Source organism: Hoplias malabaricus, chromosome X1 (genome assembly GCF_029633855.1).
Source record: "Hoplias malabaricus isolate fHopMal1 chromosome X1, fHopMal1.hap1, whole genome shotgun sequence".
NCBI lineage: Eukaryota > Metazoa > Chordata > Actinopteri > Characiformes > Erythrinidae > Hoplias > Hoplias malabaricus.
Window position 1 is genome coordinate 6,052,526 of NC_089818.1, and position 25,522 is coordinate 6,078,047.

Sequence of the window (25,522 nt, forward strand, 5' to 3'; positions counted from 1 at the left end):
CACACTCCTCATAGACAGTCACCCAGAGGAAACCCACGCAGACACAGGGAGAACACACCACACTCCTCACAGACAGTCACCCAGAGGAAACCCACGCAGACACAGGGAGAACACACCACACTCCTCACAGACAGTCACCCAGAGGAAACCCACACAGACACAGGGAGAACACACCACACTCCTCATAGACAGTCATCTGGAGGAAACCCACGCAGACACAGGGAGAACACACCACACTCCTCACAGACAGTCACCCGGAGGAAACCCACGCAGACACAGGGAGAACACACCACACTCCTCACAGACAGTCACCCGGAGGAAACCCACGCAGACACAGGGAGAACACACCACACTCCTCACAGACAGTCACCCGGAGGACACCCACGCAGACACAGGGAGAACACACCACACTCCTCACAGACAGTCACCCGGAGCGGGACTTGAACACCTGGAGCTGTGTGACTGCGACTCTACCTGCTGCGCCACCTGAATGTCCAAATGACATTCACCAAAAGCAGTGAACCCCAATTCATCCGCCATCTTTGGCTGAAAACTGCAGTGCACTGGTTCTACGTATGTGACTTCAGACATCATGACTCACAAACTTACAACACTTATGTTCAGTTATATCTCTCATATACAGTTATTTTGACTTAAAACCACAAACAGGAGTCATGCTAAATCAAAACTTAACCATTCAACAAACTCAGGTGTTTAAGATAATTGTTAAATTGAGTGCAAATTTTCAATGTATTTTAAGTTAGAATCACTCAGTCCAGTTAATTACTTGGAACCTTAGGGCTTACAGTGCCGTATAGTGCCATACCTGCCGGCCATTTTAAAACCCCAGGCTGGACACTGAATACATGTTTGGCCCTGGAGCCGGGAGCACAGGAACCCTGACCTGACCTGGGCAGCTGTTCAGGGGGCTGCCAGGGGTGGGGGTGGGGGTACAACCTACATAACAACCAATCAAATAAAAGCATCCGTCCGCTACAGGAACTCAGAGACCAGCACCCCACAGCTATGAAGGTGCGGGGGAGAGAACACTGATGCAACTGCAGAATATATATTTATTTAAAGGTGTGTGAATGGAATATGAATGGAAGTGCGTTTTCATGAAAAAACGAGACAATTTTACGGGACAGACAGTAAAAAATAGAACAATCCAAACAAACCAGTACGTGTGGCAACACTAGCCGCCACCCAGAGGGCACCATGGGATAGAAATCACACACACAAAAAAATTCAGAATGCTGACATGTGCCATCACTACATCACTACAACAATTCCACGGTTCCCAAGAGTGCCATACAATCCAGATTTGCCACTAATGATTATCTGCCTGCTGTGATTAATCAGTAAAAGCGCCACCTTCAGTGTGGTACTGCTTTATACAACAGGGGTGGGGTATAGGTTCTTTAAAAAGTTTGTGTCCTGGTCCTCGTGGTAGGTTGGTAGGCGGAGTAGGGGCTGATGGGCGGAGCAGTGTTTGGTGGGAGGAGCTGTGGTTGGAGGACAGAAAAGCGACTGGTGGGCGGAGCAGTGTTTGGTGGGAGGAGCAGTGTTTGGTGGGAGGAGCTGTGGTTGGAGGACAGAAAAGCGGCTGGTGGGCTGAGCAGTGTTTGGTGGGAGGAGCAGTGTTTGGTGGGAGGAGCTGTGGTTGGTGGGAGGAGCAGTGTTTGGTGGGAGGAGCAGTGGGGTTGTGGGAGGAGCTGTGGTTGGTGGGAGGAGCTGTGGGGTTGTGGGAGGAGCTGTGGGGTTGTGGGAGGAGCTGTGGGGTTGTGGGCATGGCTGCTGGACTGTTTGCTGAGCGTCACATCCGTGAGGTGGAGGTTTTTATACCAGAGTTCAGGAAGTTTTATGAGTTCTGGAGCGCATACTGAGTGAGTTTCGGTCACGGTTCATTTCCTGCTTCGGTTCCGTCTGAGAATGGGCAGCTGCGCAGAGAGTTCAGTCGGAGTCTGGGTCCGAGCCTGAGAGTATCCGCAGACCGAGGAGAAGATGCTGCTGATCCGGGAACTGCTGCTCTGCCTCTGCGCCTCCGCGGCTCTCGGGCTTTACCGGATCCGCCTGAATATCACCCCGACCCGAGCATTCAACAGCTCGGAGCAGCTCGAGGCTTTGGAGTGGAACCAGGCGGCGCCGGAGAGCGCTGGGTCTCTGGCTCTGGCCTCGGACCCTGCGGGAACAGTCAACTTCTTAGATATGGTCAACAACCTGAGGGGCGACTCGGGACGAGGGTATTACATGGAGATGGTCATCGGAACCCCGGGACAGAAGGTGGGTCATTTCAGAGAGAGAGTCTTAAATGAGCCTGAGCCAGGTCTGGGGTCAGCTGACTGTGGTCACTCCTGCTTCCCAGTTTTAGTTCAATTTTAGATCCACGACCACCGAGCTTCCACTGTTCCACACTGAAGGACACTCGCAGCTGAACGCTCTTCCACTGTTCCACACGCTTTAAAACCCCTTCAGCAGCAGCAGCAGACCCACATTCTTCCTCCTATAACCCGTGTCCCACCGCTGCTCGTTTTAATAGTTTGTTTTTTGTGTTTAAGGTTCTAGTGTCCAGCCCCTGAGAGTAAAAGGGACAGTCCACCAAAAACTCATCCTTATTAAATCTGCGCTCTTATGGATAAACGGGTGTCTACAAACTTTGGAACTGTAGCGTAAGCCTCAATCAACGTGTGCTCCACAGAACATCATCACCCCAGGTTTCAGGAAGTGTGGAGTAAGGTATTAACTTTATTAAAGCCGAAGGGGAAATCTAATTGGCTCTAATTGATGGGGGAGGGGGCTGCTAACTCCAGCCCAAAGTTGAGAATGTTTGGCTGGAATCTCCCAGCTCTGCTCCTGCTGAACAGGCTTAAGTTATCTGGCTAAACTGAGAAATCCTGCTTTGTGGAACAGCCCACTGCACTCAACTGTAAATAGACCCTGACCTGTGCAGTATTTCCTGTTTTTTTTTTTTATTTGTAACATTCCTTGTTTTGAAATAAGACTCTGAGTAAGTAGGTTGTCATTCTTCAAGTTTTAAAACACAGAGAAACAGAGCCTTATAGTTTGTGTTGTGTTAAATGTACAAGGCCTGTCAAAGCTGAGCGGCTTTTCAGAACAAGGCCCGTCATTTACATAAAACCAGTCTTAAAGCCACAGTAACAGACACGGCTCGCTTTAGAGAGAAATGGAATCATTGTCACTTTCCAAAAGGGGAAAAAAAACTTTCTCCAAAATATTAACTTCACAGGAGAAGGGGAAAAAACCTTCTTAATTTTAAAAAGATGTCAATGTAAAAAGGTTCCAAGTAATTTTGGATAATTTCTATTGGTTCATTTATTGTCAAATTTACACACAGTGTGAAGGAGCTGTTGTGTCCAATTCATGTGGTAAACTAAACATCCACAAACATGAAGAAACATTTTTATGGACAGCGGTTATCTAGAAACATGTTGTTTTGAAGAATAAACCACACGAGTCCGAGGGGAGGAGAGGAAATGAGGTGCTGCAGTGGTAATGACTGTCTCTTTAAGGCTGTGGGTCTGAGGGCAGCATGTGATGTGAGCGCCCCCCGGCAGCACGAGGGAGACCAAGGCTTCCTTCATAGGTCTGAGGTGGGAATGTAAGCTGGACCTCACATGAGTTCACATGACACCGGGCCTCGGGCCGGAGCTCTGCAGGCAGCTGACTGAGATTAGACCAAGGGAAAAAAAAAAAAAAAAACAGCTCCTCAGTGTAAGGGAGCCACCCAAAAGCCACAATATTAAAAGCATCTCCTCCTTATCAGCTCCCCTGACCACTGACGTTGTGATGTTTTGTTAGTATGTGTTGTGCTGGTGCGAGTGGATCAGACACAGCAGTGCTGCTGGAGTTTTTAAACCCTGTGTCCACTCTCTGTCCACTCTGTGAGACACTCCTCCCTCGTTGGTTCACCTTGTAGATGTAAAGTCAGAGACAGTAGCTCATCTGTCGCTGCACGGTGTGTGTCGGTCGTCCTCTAGTCCTTCATCTGTCGGCTGGATGTCGGCACTGAGGGGTTTAAAAACTCTGAACAACTTGTACAATCACAACACGCCACCACGTCAGTGTCACTGCAGCCCTGAGAATAATCCACCCCCCAAATCAAGGGGTCCTGATCTTTGAAGATCAAGTGGACAGGGGGAAAATGAAGTATGCAGAGCAACACAAGGAATACAGTCTGTAACTGTAGAACTACAGAGAGACTGGAGTGGACAGTGAGGTGTCAGTAAGGGTACAGTGAGAGGTTAGCAGACAGTGGTCACACCTGAGGTCAGGAATCCCCCTGTGATAGATGTGTGATGTGAGTGTTACTTCAAAAACCCTGTGTTTATTTAAAGGCATGTGGATGCATCAGGCTCGTTATCCCAGCTCCTCACATCTCAGCCGTCTCTCCTGTCCTGGGAACAAAGAGGTGTGTGTGTGTGTGTGTGTGTGTGTGTGTAACCTGTGCCGGGGTCTCTGTGGATGTGTGATTGTGATGAATGGCACTTGTGTTAATTGAGGCGGGGGTCTGTAATTGTGGAATCCGTGGAGTGGCTCACAGCTGCTAATTGCTACAAACAGGTAGCAGATGTGTTAGTGGCGGCAGAGCGGCAGTAATTAGCTCAGCATCTCAATGAGGGACAATTAAACCCGGCGCGCTACAGCAGAGCGGAAGAATGGAGGGGATGAGTGTCGGATGAGTGGTAGATTAAATCAATGTTACGGACCCCCAGAGCGTCCATATTTTGCACATTGCTGGCCATTTGGTTACGGCTGCGGCACTCCAGCCCTGTGTTGTTGGAGAAGAACACTACTGGAGCTTTTCCACTGCAGGGTCCCTTCTCTGCTCGACTGGGCTATACTAGGCTTTTTATGCTTCTCCATCAGGTAAATTTGGTCCTAGTCCCTGGAACCTGGTTTTTTTTTTCTCCTTCCTATTCTCTCATTGTTCACAGTAAGCAGTGTAAGGACTAAATGGTGACGTATAAACCTTGCAGAGCGCAGTTTGTCCAGAGGGACTTGTCACTCTATGCAGACATCCAGCACAAACTGGCCATCTGTAAAAATTTCCAAGCTACAGCAGAGATTACATTTGTTTTTATCCAAATCACAATGGCAGCGTAAAATTACGCCTTGGTCTTTTGGATTGGTGTTCAAAAAAGAATCCAGTGAGATCTGGATGTTACTGGATGTTACTACTACTACATACAAAGAATGAGCAAGCTCTACAGATCTCTCTGAACTGATGACGCCGCTGCGTTAAGTCCCAAACTACAACAACACGCAAATACACGCTTAACATTACCATCGCCATTGTAGCCTAAACTTCCAAAACCCTGGCTTCAACCACATTGCCATAAACTGGTTCCAGAACACTGTGGGTTGTCTCTCGGCCCCAGCTGCAAGGTCTCTGGGTCCTAGTGATGCGAATTTCGGCTCTTTTGGCTCGGCTCTTCATAAAGAGCTGGCTCTTTCGGCTCCTAAATGGCTCTTTGTTTTACCACTTATTTCCACTGGTACAGAACAATATTACCTACATTTTACATGACTATATGGACAAAATATTATTGTTCAATGCTAAAAATAATAATAGTGTTGCAATGGCCAATTGTTTTTATGGCTGTCTTGTAATAACTCACTGATTGCACTCACACATTAATTGTATAAATAATTGGATTTTTATTTAAACACCTTAATAAAAAATCACTTGTAAACTCTGAAATATAGCCAATGGAACCCAAAAGGTAGGTATTACAAAATAGCTTATTAAATTAAATCATCATCCATTTCTGGGTAATAAAATAAACAAATAATCTGCAAAGTGCAAAACAGCAGCATTCAACGGTAGTGATTAAAACAACCACAACTGTCAACAAACATTTAACTGATTTAACATTTTCTTCAACTATTTTTTGGAAGGCAGATTGGTATTCAGGAAAACCAAATGTCTCAGCTTGGAGGGTTGGAGCTTGCTTGTTGTTCTCTGATTGGTTGAATGACAAGCCTTAGAAAAAAATGGCTCGGTCTTAGACGGGAACCGGCTCTCATCGTTCACTTACAAGAGCCGGCTCTTTGAACCGGTTCGTTCGCAACCAACACATCACTATTGGGTCCTGGGTGGAATCCTGTCTGTGAGGAATGTGGTGTGTTCTCACAATTCCTTCCCTTCGAGGATCCAACACAGGTCACTGAAGTCACTATAGGTGACTAAAGAGGTGGACCCTAACCGTCCCCCTGTACAGGTGCTGGTCATAAAATTAGAATATCATGAAAAAGTTGATTTATTTCAGTAATTCCATTCAAAAAGTGAAACTTGTATATGATACTCATTCATTACACACAGACTGATATATTTCAAGTGTTTATTTCTTTTAAGTTGATGATTATAACTGACAACTAATGAAAACCTCAAACTAATTTCTCAGAAAATTTGAATATTGTGAAAAGGTTCAATATTGAAGACACCTGGTGCCACACTGTAATCAGCGAATTAACTCAAAACACCTGCAAATGCCTTTAAATGGTCTCTCAGTCTAGTTCTGTAGGCTTCACAATCATGGGGAAGACTGCTGACTGACAGTTGTCCAAAAGACAATCATCGACACCTTACGCAAGCAGAGCAAGACACAAAAGGTCATTGTAAAGAAGCTGTTTACCGAGCTGTGTGTCCAAGCTCATTAATAGAGAAGTGAAGGGAAGGAAAAGATGTGGTAGAAAAAAAGTGTAAAACCCATTCAAAAATGTGGGGGAGATTCACAAAGACTGGACTGCAGCTGGAGTCAGTGCTCCAAGAACCACCACCACACAGACGCATGTAAGACATGGGTTTCAGCGTCGCATTCCTTGTGTCGAGCCACTCTTGATCAAGAGACAGTGCCAGAAGCGTCTTGCTTCCAAAAAGGACTGGACTGCTGCTGAGTGGTCCATGATTATGTCTCTGATGGAAGTAAATTTTACATTTCCTTTGGAAATCAAGGTCCCAGAGCCTGGAGGAAGAGAGGAGAGGCACAGAATTCATGTTGGTTGAGGTCCAGTGTAAAGTTTCCACAGTCAGTGATGGTTTGGGGTGCCATGTCATCTTCTGGTGTTGGTCCCCTGTATTTTCTGAGGTCCAAAGTCAACGCAGCCGTCCACCAGGAAGTTTTAGAGCACTTCATGCTTCCTGCTGCTGACCAACTTTATGGAGATGCCATAAATTAAGAACAGGACTGCACACAGTGCCAAAGCTACCAGAACCTGGTTTAAGGACCATGGTCTCCCTGTTCTTTATAGGTCAGCAAACTCACCTGACCTTAACCCCATAGAAAATCTATGGCGTACTGTGAAGAGGAAGATGTAACCCAACAATGCAGAAGAGCTGAAGGCCACTATCAGAGCAACCTGGGCTCTCATATAACACCTCAGCAGTGCCACAGACTGATCCACTCCATGCCGCGCCGCATTGCTGCAGTAATTCAGGCAAAAGGAGCCCCAACTAAGTACCGAGTGCTGTACATGCTCATACTTTAAAGTTGGCCAGCGTTTCTAAAAATCCTTTATTTGTACTGTTCTTAAGTAATATTCTAATTTTCTGAGACACTGAATTTGGGGTTTTTATTAGTTGTCAGTTATAATCATCAAATTAAAAGAAATAAACACTTGAAATATATCAGTCTGTGTAATGAATGAGTACCATATACAAGTTTAACTTTTTGAATGAAATTACTGAAATCAACTTTTTCATGATATTCTAATTTTATGACCAGCTCCTGTCTATATTTTGTGGCTGTCGCAACAACACCAAATACAACTGAAAGGAGAATTCATGTATTTTCTGCATAATTAAAGGATTAAGGTTATGAACATGGTGAGTGATGATGTGTTAATATACTGAAGCACTTAAGTTTCTGAACAAGGAACTGTTTCTCACTGAAGCAGTGGATGATTCTCTTTAATCCAATGAAAGCAGATCTTCTCAGAGCTGAGGAACACATGCATATTAAACAGCACAACAAAACTCTGATTGTCTTTGGGGTGTGTACACTCATGTGAGTGTCTGCTGTCCGAGGCAGCAGTGATTATGGGCAGAGAGATGGAGGTAGTGATTAAAACACACTGGTCTGGTTGGACGAGAGCCGGAGAAACATTCCCTCATTCCCTTATAACGAGTACAGGATGAAGGCCTGTCTGAATCCACTGTTATTCCATTCTCCAGGGAACATCTCCTTTAACACAGAAAGATTTTCCTGCCTTGAATCAGTGAACATCCGGGACAAGAACCTCAGGGCCTGCTGGAGCTTCTTAGAAGATCCTGATTCTCTCTGCAGTTTTAGTTCTTGTTTATGGGGGAGGACTGAGAGAAATCTCCGAAGAGAAATGGTTAAAAATAGCAGCTTAACTAAGAGAGAGTGAATTAATCCCACCTTTACTCCACTGAGGTAACGATGCTGGGTTGATTGGAGATGGGGCGGTGTGCAGTGAGGTGGAGCCCGTTGGGAAGGGGTAGTTGGGGGTGTTATTGTGATGGAGTTAACGATGAGTAATGCCCGTTATAGCCCCTCTGCTTCTCGGCACGATGGCACCGCTCTGTTATCTCATTAGTTCCCCCTCGTTTAACCCACGCTCCAGCAACATTATTCCAACCACTTGCTAACATGCGCCTGCCAAACACCAGCAATGTGTGGAGAGGTTCGGGGGGGGGGGCATTGAGACAAAGACGAGAGAGGAAGAGAAGAATGGAGGGACACTAGAAAGCAAGGTGTCTAAGCAAGAAAGAGGGGGAGTGATGGGGAAAGAGAAAGGAAAAGAAAATGATGGGAGAGAGGAAAAAGACGAAAGTGAATTACAGGGAGAATGAACAGCAGCTGAAATGATTCTGATTAATCTCTTGTGAAATCCACAGCCACTGTTAAAGGGTAAATACACCACATTAACACTAGTTTATATCACAACGGGAGCATTGCCTTCACTCACTGCTTCTCTCTGCACTTTTCTAATGTCAGAACTAAACCCTGTCCCTGAATCTCTGTTCCAGAGGTAATGGGGAGCTGAATCACTGGGAGCTGAACACAGTACATGGTTTTCCACAATATGAGCCCTTTATGGAAAAAACTTTATGGAACAGTGTAGGGCTGGGCAGTTAATCGAAAATTAATCAAAATCGACGTTCAGAATTTCTAATAAGCTTAATCTTGTCTATATTATATCAGTAATAATATGGAGTAAGATTATATCAATTAATTTTATTCTGTGATGTCCACACTGTTTATTCATGTACTGTCCCTTTAAAACCACGCTACCAAGCTGGGTCATGTGATTCTGCTCTCATCTGCCACGTGGAAGCAACCTAAACGCAGAGGACGATGGAGTGTCTCGAGCAGCTCGTACCAAAGAAAAACACAAAGCTACATTAAAAAAAAAACTGTCAAATACAAAACCAAAATAATCGTTCAGTAATCGTAATCGTGGTAAAATGTTAAATTAATAGTGATATTGATATGCGCTCATATCGCCCAGCACTAGAACAGTATGTAGAGCAGAATGAAAAAATATATTAAAGGTTCTAAAGAGATTTTGTGTAGCATATAATTTTATCTAAAATGTCAAAAATTCTCCACACTTTTCATTTCATGGTAACTGTTGTGTATTATTAAAATCACGATTTACATTTTTAGATTATTTCTTCTTGAATAAAATGACAAAGTATGAATGTTCGTACATATATGGGCTGAGCTGGGCGTGGACCCCAGTGACGGGTGGTGGTCTGGGAAGGTGTGTGGGGCTGAACTGGGTGCGGACACCGGTGCCCAGTGGAGGTCAGTGATTGATCAGTCTGACTGTGCTACCGTTTGTGTTTCAGCTGAACATCCTGGTGGACACTGGGAGCAGTAACTTTGCGGTGGCTGCGGCTCCTCACCCCTACATCACCACCTTCTTCAACACAGCTCTGTAAGGCCACACCCACCACCGAAGCTTATCTTTCACCACTCTGACCATGCCCTTACGGCTCTGAGTGAGCTTTACTCTGTTTAGTCACCCTGAGTTTGCTTTGAGATTGTTTATCCTGACTCCACCTCATCAAACACACTTTTACAGCCACTTTTCTATCTAGAAATCTATGAGGTGTTAATTCTCCTGACTCCTTGGAAACTTTTTCTTTCAGCTTTTGTCATTAAATAATGATATTTTTAAATAAGTATTTGATACACTGCCAAATGTAGAGGTCTGGCATTTTTATTGTAGGTACACTCTAACTGTGAGAGACATTGTATGATTTTTTAAATAATTAATTAACATTTTATTCCATGAAATAAGTATTTGATCACCTACCAACCAGCAAGTAGGAAACAGACCTGTTAGTTTTTCTGTAGGAAGCCCTCCTATTCTGCACTAATTACCTGTATAAACTGCACCTGTTTGAACTCGTTACCTGTATAAAAGACACCTGTGCACACACTCAGTCAATCACACTCCAAACTCTCCACCATGCCCAAGACCAAAGAGCACAAGGCTGGGGTGTGCTGGACAGTAGGCAGCAGCTTGGTGAGAAGACAACAACTGTTGCTGCAATTATTAGAAAAGATGACTGTCAGTCTTCCTCAGTCTGGGGCTCCATGCAAGATCTCACCTGGTGGGGTAAGGATGATTCTGAGAAAGGTCAGGAATCAGCCCAGAACTACACGGGAGGACCTGGTCAATGATCCGAAGAGAGCTGGGCCCACAGTCTCCAAGATGACCGTTAGTAACACACTACGCCGTCATGGATTAAAATCATGCAGGGCACGCAATGTCCCCCTGCTCACGTCAGCAAATGTCCAGGGCCGTTTGGAGTTCACCAGTGACCATCTGGATGATCCAGAGGAGGCGTGGGAGAAGGTCATGTGGTCAGATGACACCAAAATACAGCTTTTGGGTATCAACTCCACTCGTTGTGTTTGAAGGAAGAAGGATGAGTACAACCCTAAGAATGCTGCCCCAACCGTGAAGCATGGGGGTGGAAACATCATAATTTGGGGGTGCTTTTCTGCACAAGAAAATCTTTGGAGGGAGCTGAAACTCAATGTTGCCCAGCGACTGCCCCAAAACCTGAAAGATCTGGAGAAAATCTGTATGGAAGAGTGGGCCAAAATAGTGTGTGCAAGAACTACAGAAAACGTCTGACCTCTGTAACTGCAAACAAAGGTTTCTGTACCAAATATTAAGCTCTGATTTCCTATTGTATCAAATACTTATTTCATGCAATAAAAAGCTAATAAATTTATTTTTCAGATTTTTCTCAATGTTCTATTATTATTTTTTAAAAGATTCCGTCTCTCACAGTTGAAGTGTACCTATGAGAGTTTATCGAATTTCCAATTTTCACAGTTTTGAGTTGGTCCACAGAAGTGTGTGAGGTTTTTTTTTTTTTTTTTTTTTTTTTTTTTTTTAGGGTGGTGAGGAGGATTGTTGGAGCCTCAGTTGTCTCCTAAACAGCAGGGGGCATTCTAATCATGTTTCTGTATTCCACAGCTCCAGCACCTATAGGACGGGTGGGAGGCCGGTGTCGGTCCGGTACATACAGGGGAACTGGGAGGGGCAACTGGGCTCTGACCTGATCTCCATCCCTCAAGGTCTCAACAGCTCCATCACCGTCAACATCGCTGCCATTCTCGCCTCTGACGGGTTCTTTCTCCCTGGCATCAACTGGCAGGGCATTCTGGGCCTGGCGTACCCTTCACTGGCTCGGGTAAGGAGAGAGAGAGAGAGAGAGAGAGAGAGAGAGAGAGAGAGAGAGAGAGAGAGAGAGAGAGAGAGAGAGAGAGAGAGAGAGAGAGAGAGAGAGAGAGAGAGAGAGAGAGAGAGAGAGAGAGAGAGAGAGAGAGAGAGAGAGAGAGAGAGAGAGAGAGAGAGAGAGAGAGAGAGAGAGAGAGAGAGATTTACACTGCTTTTATTAAAAGAAAACTAACTATATACAAAACATTCCACACTTTAGAAGGGAAAAAAACACTCCCTCAAACCCACCCCTGACAGTCCTTCATTAAGAAAGCTCCCTCTGTCCAAGAATGGGAGGGACATCAAACACACATCAGAAGAACTCCATCTTCAACACAATACAGTGCTTTGTCAATACACCACATGGTTTCAAATATTATAAAATCTAAACTAAAATATGCAAAATCCACCTTTTATCGGTATCGGTAAGTCCTTTTCCTCTCATCTTGTTTCTCCTAGTTAGCCATATTGCCAGCCTAGCCTGGCCAAATATATTTGTGTGTGTTTATATATAATATGCCCCTCAGAATAAACGCTCCAAAGGTTAAAACCAGTTCTAATCGTGAACAAAGTCTATTTAAAAAAACGAATAGTTCTGTCAAGATGGGAACAGTTTATGAAAAGACGCTGTACTCTCTCAGGCTGGGAGCAGAAAAGGCACCCCACATTTACCCCCTGGGCAAAGTGAGCAGTATGTGTATTCATGGCTATTGCACCATCAACGATCTGCCACTGCAGGTCTCCTGTCCTCTTGGGGACAGGCAGTTTGTTGAGGACACTCCACCTATCCTCACTTCAATGCACACTGTGCACAGAGCCTTCCCATCCGCCTCCTCAGCTCCTTGTGATTCATCAAAAAAAACTCCTGTACTTGTTGAGGCTGAACTTTCAGCACTTCACGCAGGAACTGCCCGAGAACTGTGTGTGGAGATTCCAGTCCACTGGGCAAGCAGCTGTACTGACATCCACCCAGTGCCAACAGCCCCATCATGCTCAGCCTTGCATTCAGAATCCTCCTTATCAGCTTAGTGGAGTGCATAGAGTGGAGGGGTATTTTTATTATTAAATAAGGGCCCTTCCTACACCCATGGTGTTGGCTTCATCGTCGGCGCATCCAGAGGAAACCCACGTGGACATGGTGAGAACCAAAGCCCTCCCAGACAGTCACCCGGAGGGACTCGAACCCACAACCTCCAGGTCCCTGGAGCTGTGACAGCGAAACTACCTGCTGCACCACAGTGCCACCCCAGATCTAATTTAAAAAAATAAATGCTGATCAAGCCCCATTCATCCAACTACAGCAGTCTTTGTGCCACTGTCAAACGGAAGGTTTGACTATTTCTGCCAGCAGACCAGCAGGGTCATTCAGGACAGCCTTCCTGTGCCACAGGGTAGATGCTACGAGGTTGTTAATTACAAGCACTCTACCAGTGTAATATATTTGTGTCAGCAGCCATTTCCAACGCTCTGGTCTCTTGGTTACTGATGTCAGTACACCATCCCAGTTTTTCTGAGTCCAGTTAAATGCCCAGCACTTTGAACCCCATCCTACTCCACTGTAGTACCCCAGGCAGTTGTGGTGGTTCTGCAGTTTCCCAAAGACCACAATATATATTTAAGCATCCTCCAGCTGTTGTGCATCTTTTCCATCACGAACAAATACAGACTCATCGTCTGCATGTGATGAAACTGCAATACATGGCAGCCCACAAATACTTACTCCATTAACTTTATTCCGCATCAGCCGCAGCTGAGGCTCTATGGCAAGGGAGTATAGCAGTCCTGCCATGGGACATCCTTGTTGGATTCCTCTCCCTAACTCAACTGGTCTGGATAATCCCCCTCCCACTCTTACCAGGCAGGTGACACCAGTGTACAGCATCTTCACACACTTAATAAAGTTCTCTTTCAAAGCCAAAACTTGACAATGTATTAAAAATATATCTATGATCAACTCGGTCGAAAGCTTTTTCTAAGGAGATCAGTCCAATATCAATAGGAGTAATCTGTGCCAATTCCAGAACAGATCAAGTATCAAGTATTGATTGACCAGGAAAGCAGTACGCTTGGTCGTGATGTACCATTTTGTAAAGCTTATCTTTCAATCTATTGGCTAAGGCTTTGGAGAACACGTTATAACCTGTACACAACAGCCCAAGTTTTTCAAATCAGACAAATCTCCTTTGTTGGACAAAAGAAGCTGTTAAGCGCTGTTCTCCTACAACTGAGGGGCAGCTCACCATTCGTTATACATTCAGACAACATTAAATATAGGTCATAACCAATCAGCTCCCAAAAGGTTGTTTAAATTCCACCGGCAAGCCATCAATGCCCAGGTCTGAAACACACCAATCTTAAGCTCCTCTGGAGTCAGAGCAGACTGTAACAAGTTCAGATCTTTAAAAGTTTAGGCAGGTCAGCCAACAGTGTTTTGTACACATACATTGTCGCATGTGTCTGTATTGTACACGTCAAAGTAAAATTCAAATGCTCTGTCCCATTTAATTCATGTTAAATGGCGAACAAAAATTGGACATGTACAAAGCATGAATCTGCTTGCTTTCATTGTATTGTTTTCAAGATGAAAAAACAAGGTACCTGGAGCATCCATGTCTTTCGAAGTTTTTGATATTTAGCTTTTACATTTTTGTTTTGCTTTAAGAGGAATGCGTCCATATTGTGGCACAATCCCTCATTCTACCTGTTTGCCCACAATTTGTTGCAACTGAGCTATATTTTGTCCAAGAGTTGCAATCGCTTGTTTACCTCTGATGTAAAATATGAGGTAGACTTTTGACCAAACAACCTGATCTGAACTTTCCCTACATCCCACCACTGTCTAAAGGAGGTGAAATACACTTTTCTATCTATGATCTAAACCAAAAAAGTCAAAAGCCGGAGCATAAGTCTAAATCTTGTCAAAGCTTTACATTAAACAGAACAGAACCAGAAGACACCAGTAGTGTTGCGCAAACCTATCCGTCAAACTATATAAATTCAGGCTTTTATGTACAACTGTGAACACAGTACTTCTTTAACCTGGACCGTCTTTTTGGGTGAGAGCGCCATAAGGGTCTAAAATTTTAGCAGCATGCTGTGCCGGACTAATATACATTTTTGGGAATCAGGAAAAAACTATTCAAAGATCCTAGAAATTGTTGATTTCCGAGAGTGTATAAACATCATCTGTCTGTCTGTTCTCTGCAGTAGATGCCTCAGGTTGTCTAGGCAAACTAGGCTGGAATATCAGACAAGTCTGAGCAGTCTGAGATCACTCTCTCGGGCTCAGACTCAACTTCCTTAAACCATCCCATGAGTTCTTCTCATTGCTTATGCTTATGCTTACGCAGTGTGTATGCTGCTCTAATATTTGCCTTTCATTCACAGTTAATGAGTCAATAAGTCACAGGCTTATTGCTTTTAAACTGGGCTTTCCTGTTTGCCAGTATGAACTTCCACAGTAACAGTAGGAATGAGCTCCTCATGTGTGTTTACATTGTTACTTCTAACTGTACCATCAGCGCCATTAAAAGTTTTAGGAGTGTTTTGTTTGGCGGCTGGGCGGCACGGTGGCGCAGCAGGTAGTGTCGCAGTCACATAGCTCCAGGGGCCTGGAGGTTGTGGGTTCGATTCCCGCTCCGGGTGACTGTCTGTGAGGAGTTGGTGTGTTCTCCCCGTGTCCGCGTGGGTTTCCTCCGGGTGCTCCGGTTTCCTCCCACAGTCCAAAAACACACGTTGCAGGTGGATTGGCGACTCGAAAGTGTCCGTAGGTGTGAGTGTGTGAGTGACTGTGTGTGTGTCTGCGTTGCCCTGTGAAGGACTGGCGTCCCCTCCAGGGTGTATTCCCGCCTTGCGCCCGATGATTCCAGGTAGGCTCTGGACCCCCCGCGACCCTAAATTGGATAAGCGGTTACAGATAATGGATGGATGGATGTTTGGCGGCTGAACATCAGGAGTCTTTTATTCAACAGTACGTCAGGGTTCAGGTCTATTCTTTTGCTTCAGCTGCGTCCTCTATATGCTCTATACGCCCCTCAAACGGCCAGAAACAGGTTTGCACCAACTACACTAACTTTATTTTAAAAAATTAATAAAAAATATCAAACGTATATAGGCAAGAAGAGCTGGCAGTGTCTCTGTATCGACTGACCTTTCTTTCATTCTTTCTTTCTGTACAGCGCATTACTCAGTAATACAGACTTCCAGTGATTGTAGGAAATTGTGGACTATTAATGCAAGACCGACCAAGCTAAAAGACCTTACAAAAATATAAGTGAAACTATAGATGCAAGAGCAAAGAACATTGCAGTGATAGACCATGCAAGAAGGTGCAAAAATATAGAAGGTCCTGAAATAAGGTCTCAATATGTGTAAACTGGCTAATACAGCCATTAGACTATATGTATATGAATCATATATAAGATCTTATACATCAAGAAGAGGAAAGTCTGAATGAGCTCGTAAGGCATTGGGGTTAGTTGCGATAACTGAACAGACCCAAGTCTAATTGCTCTTGGGGTGGAGGGAGGAGGATCTCTTGATTCTCACTAGCACTTTGGTCCATGGGTCGGAGAAATCCACACAGATAATGATGAGGTTCTGATGACTTAGACATGCATTAGCACAATACTAACCGGAGGTGTATTAGCTACCTTTTAGTTGTTTGCTTGGTTAGCTTTGTTAGCTTACAGCTAGAATGTAAACCTAAAACTGCCGCCTCCGGACGCCCGACTGAACTCGGCTGATGGATGTTTGGCGTAAACTGATGATGAAACGAAGCTGCTTGACCTTCGCAAAACAAACTGCTGCTTTTCTCTCAGCCAGATCCATCTGTAGAGCCATTCTTCAACTCCCTGGTGCAGCAGACCAGCATTCCAGATGTCTTCTCTCTCCAGATGTGTGGAGCAGGAGTCTCCATCAGTGCTGCGTCCAGCCCAGCAGGGGGCAGCTTGGTGAGCACTAGACTTTCTTTTAATTTAACTAAAGATGGAAGTTTTACAGAGTCCTTGCCAGCTTCACCTCACCTCACCTCGCTTCCTCAGACCTGTGCCACAGCGGGTCACTCGCAGCACGTGGAGGAGGGAGAGCTTAGCCTCAGGGATATAATACAGAAGGTTTTATTGAGCAACTGTTTAATCTGTGTGGCACTGTGGTGCAGCAGGTAGTGTCGCAGTCACACAGCTCCAGGATCCTGGGGTTGTGGGTTCAAGTCCCGCTCCAGGGTAATCTCCAGATGCTTATCCACGACCTTTAACTGGAAAAGTGTTTACAGACAATGAATGAATGTTTGATCTGTGTAAAACCTGTGGATAATTGCCTTCTCTAGCTTTAAACTTCGGTGTGCACCCCTTAACTTAGATTCCAATATTTGTAACCAAGCTGCCTTCCAATACTGATCTAACAAAATGCAGGACAACTGTTGTTCATGATGACGATGTTTCAGATCTTGGGGGGCATTGAGCCCACCTTGTACCGGGGCTCAATGTGGTACACTCCAGTCCTGCAGGAGTGGTATTACCAGGTGGAGGTCCTGAAACTGGAAGTTGCAGACCACAGTCTGAACCTGGACTGCAGGGAGGTACTATAAAATATTTTATATACTTTGTGTGTGTTTAAAAATCAGACATTATTCATTTTCAGACTACATTCGTGTGCCTTAAGTCCGGGATATTAAAACAAGCTGTGTTCTGACTGGTGGTGCCTCATTAAGAAGTGGTCCACACTGAAGCACTCCTTTTGAACAGACAGAGCTGACCTGCTGGAGGCTGATAAGGGAAATGTGTTTTGGTTTTAGTGACTTCAGTACATGTTTTTAATGGGTTTGTGTCCATATTTGGACGGTAAGGACAGGTAAATTTGACATTTGTGAAAGCACTGCTCCACCATAACATGCCTTAGCACAGCTCAGCCTCACGTTCTTATTGTTCTCCTCCGAAACAAATCCCCTCAGTCTAACATGTCCCTCTTGAGGGAGGGAAGAATAACAGATTGGACATTATAGAGACTTGAAAGGGGGAAGCAGCTCTGACTTTGCTGTTGCAAGGATATGAAAACACAACTGCTGATAAAGACATGAGAAGAACAGAAAGACTTTATTTGTTGCAGGTCTTGACAAGTTTAACCCCTTCACCTTTGTTTTATTCAGTATAACACAGATAAGGCCATCGTGGACAGTGGGACGACGCTGCTTCGGCTTCCCACCAAGGTCTTCGATGCTGTGGTGGAGGCCATTGCACAGATGTCACTGGTATGTGTGAGTTGTCTTGTAATAGAAAGCTTTATGGATCATCAGAAAAAAATCTGTACCTCATTTTCCTTAAGCGCAGGTTTTTAAACATTAAGAATTAAGTTTTAAAGCATTTTCGTGTTTTTACTGCTGTCTCGCTTTAGTACTTAGCTTTTTCTTTGTGGAGGTAATTAATGTCTGCATCAGTTTTAGCAAGACATCACAGAGGTCATTAAAACTTGATCTCCCCCAGATCCAGGATTTCTCCTCAGGCTTTTTTACCGGGACGAAGCTGGTGTGTTGGGTAAAAGGAGAATCCCCCTGGAGCTTCTTCCCCAAACTCTCAATCTACCTCAGAGCAACCAACACCAGCCAGTCCTTCCGCCTGACTGTTCTCCCACAGGTCAAAGTCTATATATATATATATATATATATATATACACACACACACACACTCAGCTGTCCTGATATTGATAGGATTGATTTTACTGTGGCATTTTTCTTTGTGTCTTGATGATTGTTATGGACCTTCATATCACAATAATGATAAAAATCTTCATCAGGAAGCCCCTATTTTAAAGCCATTGGATCTGATCTTTTTGAATGGAGTGGGCGGTAGAGGGTCCATATCAATGGCGTAGATTTGCTCTTGACATTGGTGGGGACCTATGAACCATCTTTAATTACATTTTTATTTTTTTTCTCCCCCCCTTTGCTCAGAGATAAAAAGTCAATGAAGGGAGCTGACAATTGGCAGTTTGTTGCGCAATTAATTTCCAAACCATGTTATTCCTAGCTAAAGACGATTTTAGCGAACTTGACTTTAAGTGACTTTTGAAAAGTCTCTTTGAAAAATAGCCACCTTCTTCATTTTTGCTGACATTCTCACTCACTTTTGACCCCCGTGTGTCACCCACGATGCTCCTGAGTCTTGCACAGTAACACCCGCTTATGACTGGAAAGTTTTCCTTCCAGTGTTGGCGCTGCTCACAACCAAACTACAGAGACTGTGACAGCAGGGAAAGGCCAATCACACTGGCCTTGTGTTACCAGTGTGTGTGTGTTTTGTTTTTTTTGTTTTTTTTTCTTGAGGGGATCAAATTATTGGTGGGAAAAATTCAACTATTGATAATAATAATTATCAATAATTGCTGGATATTGGTGGGACACGTCACCTCTGTCCATGCTAACTCTACACCCTTGGTCCATATGAGATGTGTTCATTAAAACTGACTCTGAATCTCAGAAATCTTAAACCTTAACTGAGCAAGAAACTCAGAAGTCATTGAGGCTGCTCTTACCTTGTTTTGCAAAAGTAAAATTGTAATTAATTAAACAAGTTTATATAAAAGCGGGATGTTTGCCAGTTTCTGGTGAAACCGTTGGACTCCTGTATAAAGATTAACTGACTTGAGTGCAGAGTGGGCACATTTTCCTGGTTGCAACACAAAGTAGCACTAATTCAGCGAATTAACGGTTTTGTAACTGGACTCGGGGCTGACCATGTCGCTCTTAGGACAGAACACTTCCGTACAAATCAGACCAGACTGACTCACTGACACTGAGTGAGGCTTTAACCCAGAGCTCTACTTCACACACCTCGCTCCCTCTGAGTCCTCCAACCCAATCTGTAATGACTGCAGGTTCCAGAATGAGAATAGTTTTCTTGTGTGATGTGTGTGAAATGTGAAGAGACCCTGGTCCTGCTTGTGTAGTCTCACTGATAAATGCGGGTATTATAATTATGATTGGTTTTCTGTGTAAACACTGACCTCCATCCACAGCTTTACATCCAGCCGGTCACAGACGTGGACGGCACACTGAACTGCTTCCGATTCGGCATCTCCTCCTCCACCAACGGCCTTGTGATTGGTGCCACTGTCATGGAAGGCTTCTACGTCGCTTTTGACCGTGCAAACAAAAGGGTCGGCTTCGCTGTGAGCTCCTGCGCAGGTGAGTGCACTCGGATCAGCTGCGCTGGGTTAGGGTTAGGGTTGATTGTCCAGAGGGTGGCGCTGTTGTGGCAGCTGGTAGAAGGCAAGGCACGTTTATTTATAGAGCACCTTTCATACACAATAACCATTTTAAAGGGCTTTACAGAAACAACAGGAACCATAAAGAACAATTAGTTAAGATACATTAAAATAATTTATATGGAGACATGAAATGAATGTTTATGAAAGGTAAAGTGTAGCAGAGCCCTTCTACAGGAGGACAGCTTAGATTCGGAGACCTAAATGGGCTTGACACCATCCACACGGTGATGACCTCCTGCTCTTCTTCCTGTTGTTCCAGAGAGTAACGGGGAGCCGGTGTCTGAGATCGAGGGTCCGTTCCCGGCAGAAGGTGGCTGTGTGGGTGGTCTTTCGCTGCCGGAGCCTGTGCTGTGGGTGATTGCATATGCTCTGATGGGGCTGTGTGCTCTGATCCTGCTGACCCTGCTGCTCCTGTTGCTCCTGCCCTGTAGCTGCCGTCGCCAACGAGACGGAGAGATAACTGACCAGTCCTCCCTCGTACGCCATCGCATCAAATGATGCCAGGGCCTGCCCTTGGGCTGAGGGACCCCGAATGGGCCCTGGTCCTGACAAATCAGGTGGACTTCCTTCTTTAATTCATGATGTCAGAAGCTAAGCTTCAACCACAGAAGTGGTCATTACATTTATGGTCAGGAAAAATCCCTTAACCCCAAAAATACTTTACAGACTTTACAAGCAGATAACAACACAGTTTACTTGGAAAACACAGGATAATGATCTCTCGGTCATCGATTTGTGGTAGCGATGGTGTCCACAGCACCGTGCTGATTCTGATTGTTCGGACACGGTTGTAGAAGCTGAATGTTTAAAACTGGTCGAGGTCGGAGTTAAACCTGCAGCTCAGCGTTTAGATCAGTGCACTCCTTCCAAACCGCGATCTCGATATGAACCACTCATCGCCCAGCCCTGGCAGGAGGTGCCCAAACATCTGCCTGTGGCTGTAAATGTGCGGTGAGATCCCAGCCGTCTGCTGTTTGACCGATGGAGACCACAGAGAGAACTGTATGAAGAGCACAACTCCAGGAGACAGAAGGTGATATGAAGACCATCCATGTCCAGAAGACAGCTGTTTTTATTCTTCATCCTTTGGTGCTTTGGTGATTTTTGGTGAACCTTTTTAAATTTTGGAGATATATTTCAGACATTGCACATTTCCTCCAAGTTTTACCTGCCATTTTTTTTATCAACCCTGGATTTCTGGTGTTTCTTGGTCACAGTTAAAATTATAAGCAGCTGTTTTTAGTTGTTGTGTAGTTTAAGTACGTTTTCATGAGTCGATTTATTAAAAAAAAAAGAACCTGTAAAATGATACCTTTTATTTATATTTCTAAAGTGGCAATCATTTCTTGAGGCGGAAAACTGGACAAAAGTCATACTGACATGAACCCGGTGAATTACTGATCCTTCAGTAACACCTGAAAGTGCCTCAGCGCTCCGGAGGTTTTATATTTGTGCACTCTAACTTTACACTGATCTATAAATAACTGCAAACCTCCGAGGAGTGAATGGTGTTTATGTAATAATTATAATTTAATATTTAACAGATGCTGAGGGTTGGTGGTAGTTGAATGTTAAGACGCTCAAATCAGCAGCTGCACTCATTGCAAAATTAAACTGAAATAAAATATTTACCAAAGTGTGTTTCTGTGTATGTTTCATTCTGTTGCAGGTTCTTAGGGTCCTTGTGGGATGCTGTGGAAACTGTCCATAGGGTTGTGTGTCTCTCTCTCTCTCTCTGTCCAGGGTGTGTTCCAGCCACCCACTAATCTTTATGTACTGCTTTTAAACATAAATGCAGCTCAAACGGCTTCACAAAAAAATTAATTATAATAAAAGTCATGGTTAAAAAGGAAAATTGAAGTGATTACAGATGAATGTCCACTTTAATATTCAATAAAATATTTAAAGCTGTTGTGTGCGTGACATACTGAATATAAATGAAACAAATGTCAACAAAATCCCACGTTCATAACTTAAACATGTAACAGGTGGAACATTACAGCCGTAAACATTCAGAGCTGATAGCTTTAGATTCAAGTGCAGTTAGAACTAAAAAAACAGTGCAGAAAGCCATAGTCCGTAACACACTCGGGTTCAGACAGCTGGGCCCAGGCTCTTATTTTATTTTTTTTGTGGCTGCTGCTGCTGGTGTAGAGGTGAAAATGAGACGCACACAACTCACTGACAGTGCGTTTTCTCTTTAAAATACCATTTATTCAGGGCCACATACAGGATGGAGGAGAATTCATCTCTGATTTCAGCTGGTCCCAGGTCAGGGGCACAGCCTTATAACAGTTAAAAGAAGTGAGTGACATGAACGGAGCTGTGTAATTTCCATTGATCTGGATCAGTACGTTTACTAAAGTCATGAAATCTGCAGCGACAGAGAAACATTCCTGAACGGCTCAGACCCAGGCCTGCCAGCCAGGGAAGAGTCTGCTGAGGTTTTTGGGGTCGATGGCCTGCTGTATGAGGAGGTTAACCTGCCCACCCACGCTGAGCAGGGCCCCCTGCTCCACACCCTTCAGCTTCTCCTGCAGTCGCAGCAAAACCCGCTCCGCCACCTTGTTGAAGCTTTCAATGTCACTGCTGCCACAGGGGAAAAACAGATCAAAATATCATTAACTTTTTTAAATAGAACGACTTAAAATAGACTGTAAACACGGTTAAAGATTCTGTCCATGTTTTTGTGATGACACAAATATCACAACATTTAGATCCATCACACGTTTACACACCAACCCCGGCTGTCTAAATCTGGAGGACCCTCACTACAGGAAAGGCCCTCTCTGTGACTGCACCAATAGCACTACCTCTGGCTGTTGACTGAGACGAATCACAGCAATAATCCAGCAGTGCACACCCCTGATATAAATGGTGGCAGCTCCCCTGCCGGGTAGACATTCTCGTAAGCCTACTTTTCTCTCTTCAGATACAAGGAGAGAAGGCTGAGATTCTCACTCCTGATTCAGAGAGCTGGGACTATTTTCGTGTCATATGCTTTCAGATCTGGATCGAAGGAGAACGTAAACTCTGCAGCTGAGGGAAGCTCAGACTGATGGTGTGGTGCTTGTATAAAATTATGTACATATTGTTAGAAGAAATACATAAACAAATAAAAATATATAGAAGAAGGAGAAGAAAGAAATGGTTAAGGGGTCATTCCTTCCACCCAGATACAGTGAGACAGCACAACAGACAGGTAAACAACAACAACAACAGTAAACGCCATAGTGCTGATGATGAACCTGGATTTGCGGTGAGCATCTGACTCCTCTCCGGCCGGCGTGGGGTTCAGGGTGGCGTTCAGTTCCGCCTGCTCATCCTGCTGCTGCTGCAGGTAAAAGGCTTTCAGAGGATTCATTGTCCAATCAAACAAAGGGTCATACAGGAGCACCTGGCCACGCACACACACACACAATAAGAAAAGGAAACCATTTCACAGATGTCCTGCAGGTGGCCACTTCCAGAGAGATTCATGGTCACAGCTGCCCTACCTCCACTATGGTCAGGAGAACTTCTTGAGAACTTCTCATGACCTCCATTGTCTTCTCACAGCATCTTTAAAAAGACAGAGTGAATTCGTTATCAGTCTTTCAGTGCTGAAACATTTGGGCCCTGGAAATTACTACTGCGTTAATTTTATAATTCAACAAACACTGTAAATACAGTTTAACCAGAGCATATAAAAATACATTTTCATCATCAGTGTGTGCTTCCTGTTCTTATCCTTAAATTTAAAATACGATGATATGAGGAACACACCTCCTGAAGACTCCCTCCACTCCAGTGATCCCCATTCCATCCACAATGTCTCGGGACAGCCGGAATGGCACGGTCTCCGGGGTGGGTAAAATCTTCCCCTGCTCAAACGCAACACCTGCAGAACAACACGCAGCCTCATGATTAAAAACAAAAGATTTTTTCACAAACTCTTCTCTTCTGTCTAAAGGTGTAAATATGACATTCATATTACATTATTATTCAGTATTTTAGAAGGTTTCTTAATTGATTTATGAAATATATTAAGTTAATGAAGTAAAAGGCTGTAAACCGGACTCACGTCCAGGGAAGTGCTTTTAGAAAATCCCACCCATACTCACCCAAGTCAATGTGGACCAGTTCTGCAGTCTGTTCGTCTATCAGGATGTTCTGAATGTGCCGATCCCCCAGTCCCACGATGTAGCCCACTGTAAACAACGTATACACCAATCAGCCACAAGATTAAAACCACTGGCAGGGGAAGTAACATTGATCATCTGCTCACAGAGCCCCCTGCTGAGGGGTAGTGGTGATAAACAGGGCGGCAGGTGAAGACTCAGGTTATTTATGGTATATTAGAACATCAATGGCTGCTGTTACTGAGGGGCTCTGTACCTATAGAAGACGTTGCTACACTGCGAGTGTACGCCAGCCTCTTCTCCATCCACACGGCAGGGTCCAGAAACCTCTCCATGCAGAAGTATCGGAACACGGGTCGAAAGTTCTGACAGACCTCAGTAAACGCCTGCAGCTTCACGTCAAACTCCATCCTCTGTGCTTCCTGAACCACAGCCAACAACCACACCACCATCGTACAGTTACAAACTACCAAGTGCAAAACTCTTACAGCACCTAGAAACATGACAGTGCTGAATTATCAAGCCCATTCATGTTTGGAAATCAGCCGGAAGGCTGTTACACACTGATTGTGGATTATTAGAGAAGCAGAATATAAACTGGAGCTTGTGTATAGCTGATGACATCTGCTACACACAAGAGACACTGAACACACACCTGTAAACAGCCTCTGTACTACATTTCAACATAAACAGTTTGTTTTGAAGCGTAACAATATTTTCAACAGCTCCACTGAATCCATCGTACCATCATTTTTTTGCGACAGGCCAAGTTTGTCCAATCTTTAGGTCGAAATCGTTTGTGCGCCCCCTTCTGGGGATCCACCAGAAATTCCCCTATGGGAACAGTACCAGAACACCACTCTAGAACCCCACTGCGCTGGGAGAATGGCACCACCTAAAAACACAGAGAATGGAGTCAGTGTCGATTTTGTGTGAATTTGTTCTTAACATTAAGTAACAGTAAGATTTTTTTAATAATTTCCAAGACATCACAGACCTTTTACCTTCCTAAAACACACTGTGGCCAACTTCTCAGTGCCACCTTCCAGTCAAACTCTAAATGCATCCATATATTCCTTACAGTGAAGTTTAATTCATTTTCATTGGCTGTTCAAACGTTTGCATGTGTCTGTATGATCAGGCTTTACTTTGTATCGGCGAATGTTGAGTTTCCTCTTGCGTGTCTCTGTGTTGCGCTGCAGGAGTGTGGAGCACATCTGGAAAACCTGTTGCATCACGGCATCCTGCCTCAGATCGTCCTGACCCTGCAAATATTCACATCCACCATTAACACCAGACCACTCCGTTTACACTTCCTCACCTTAATATAAGATCCAGCCCCAACCCACAAAAATGTACTTGTTCGGATTTACCACTATTTCACCATCACCAGCAGTTCTTTAAACAAC

At 44.4% G+C, this 25,522-nt stretch overlaps 2 protein-coding genes across 4 annotated transcripts in view; one reads left to right on the forward strand and one right to left on the reverse strand.

The window, feature by feature from the left end:
* The first annotated feature begins 1,799 nt into the window (after positions 1–1,799).
* LOC136675908 (beta-secretase 2-like) lies at positions 1,800–21,619 on the forward strand. The gene is made up of 9 exons (XM_066652711.1): positions 1,800–2,283; positions 9,839–9,927; positions 11,488–11,704; positions 16,551–16,682; positions 17,174–17,308; positions 17,876–17,977; positions 18,210–18,359; positions 19,741–19,909; positions 20,252–21,619. The coding sequence occupies exons 1-9, from the start codon at positions 2,005–2,007 to the stop codon at positions 20,488–20,490; spliced, it is 1,512 nt and encodes a 503-aa protein (XP_066508808.1). The 5' UTR covers positions 1,800–2,004; the 3' UTR covers positions 20,491–21,619.
* Positions 21,620–21,938: 319 nt separating this feature from the next.
* LOC136675637 (serine-protein kinase ATM-like) overlaps positions 21,939–25,522 on the reverse strand; it is a 42,691-nt gene continuing 39,107 nt past the window's right edge. For all 3 annotated transcript variants that reach the window (XM_066652293.1, XM_066652294.1, XM_066652292.1), the window contains exons 56-63: positions 25,262–25,378; positions 24,859–25,008; positions 24,370–24,535; positions 24,096–24,182; positions 23,758–23,872; positions 23,490–23,553; positions 23,241–23,389; positions 21,939–22,581 (exon numbers count right to left, since the gene is read on the reverse strand). In XM_066652293.1, coding sequence (XP_066508390.1) covers positions 22,398–22,581; positions 23,241–23,389; positions 23,490–23,553; positions 23,758–23,872; positions 24,096–24,182; positions 24,370–24,535; positions 24,859–25,008; positions 25,262–25,378 — 1,032 coding nt within the window. In that variant the 3' untranslated portion in view covers positions 21,939–22,397. The remainder of the gene's footprint in view (positions 22,582–23,240; positions 23,390–23,489; positions 23,554–23,757; positions 23,873–24,095; positions 24,183–24,369; positions 24,536–24,858; positions 25,009–25,261; positions 25,379–25,522) is intronic.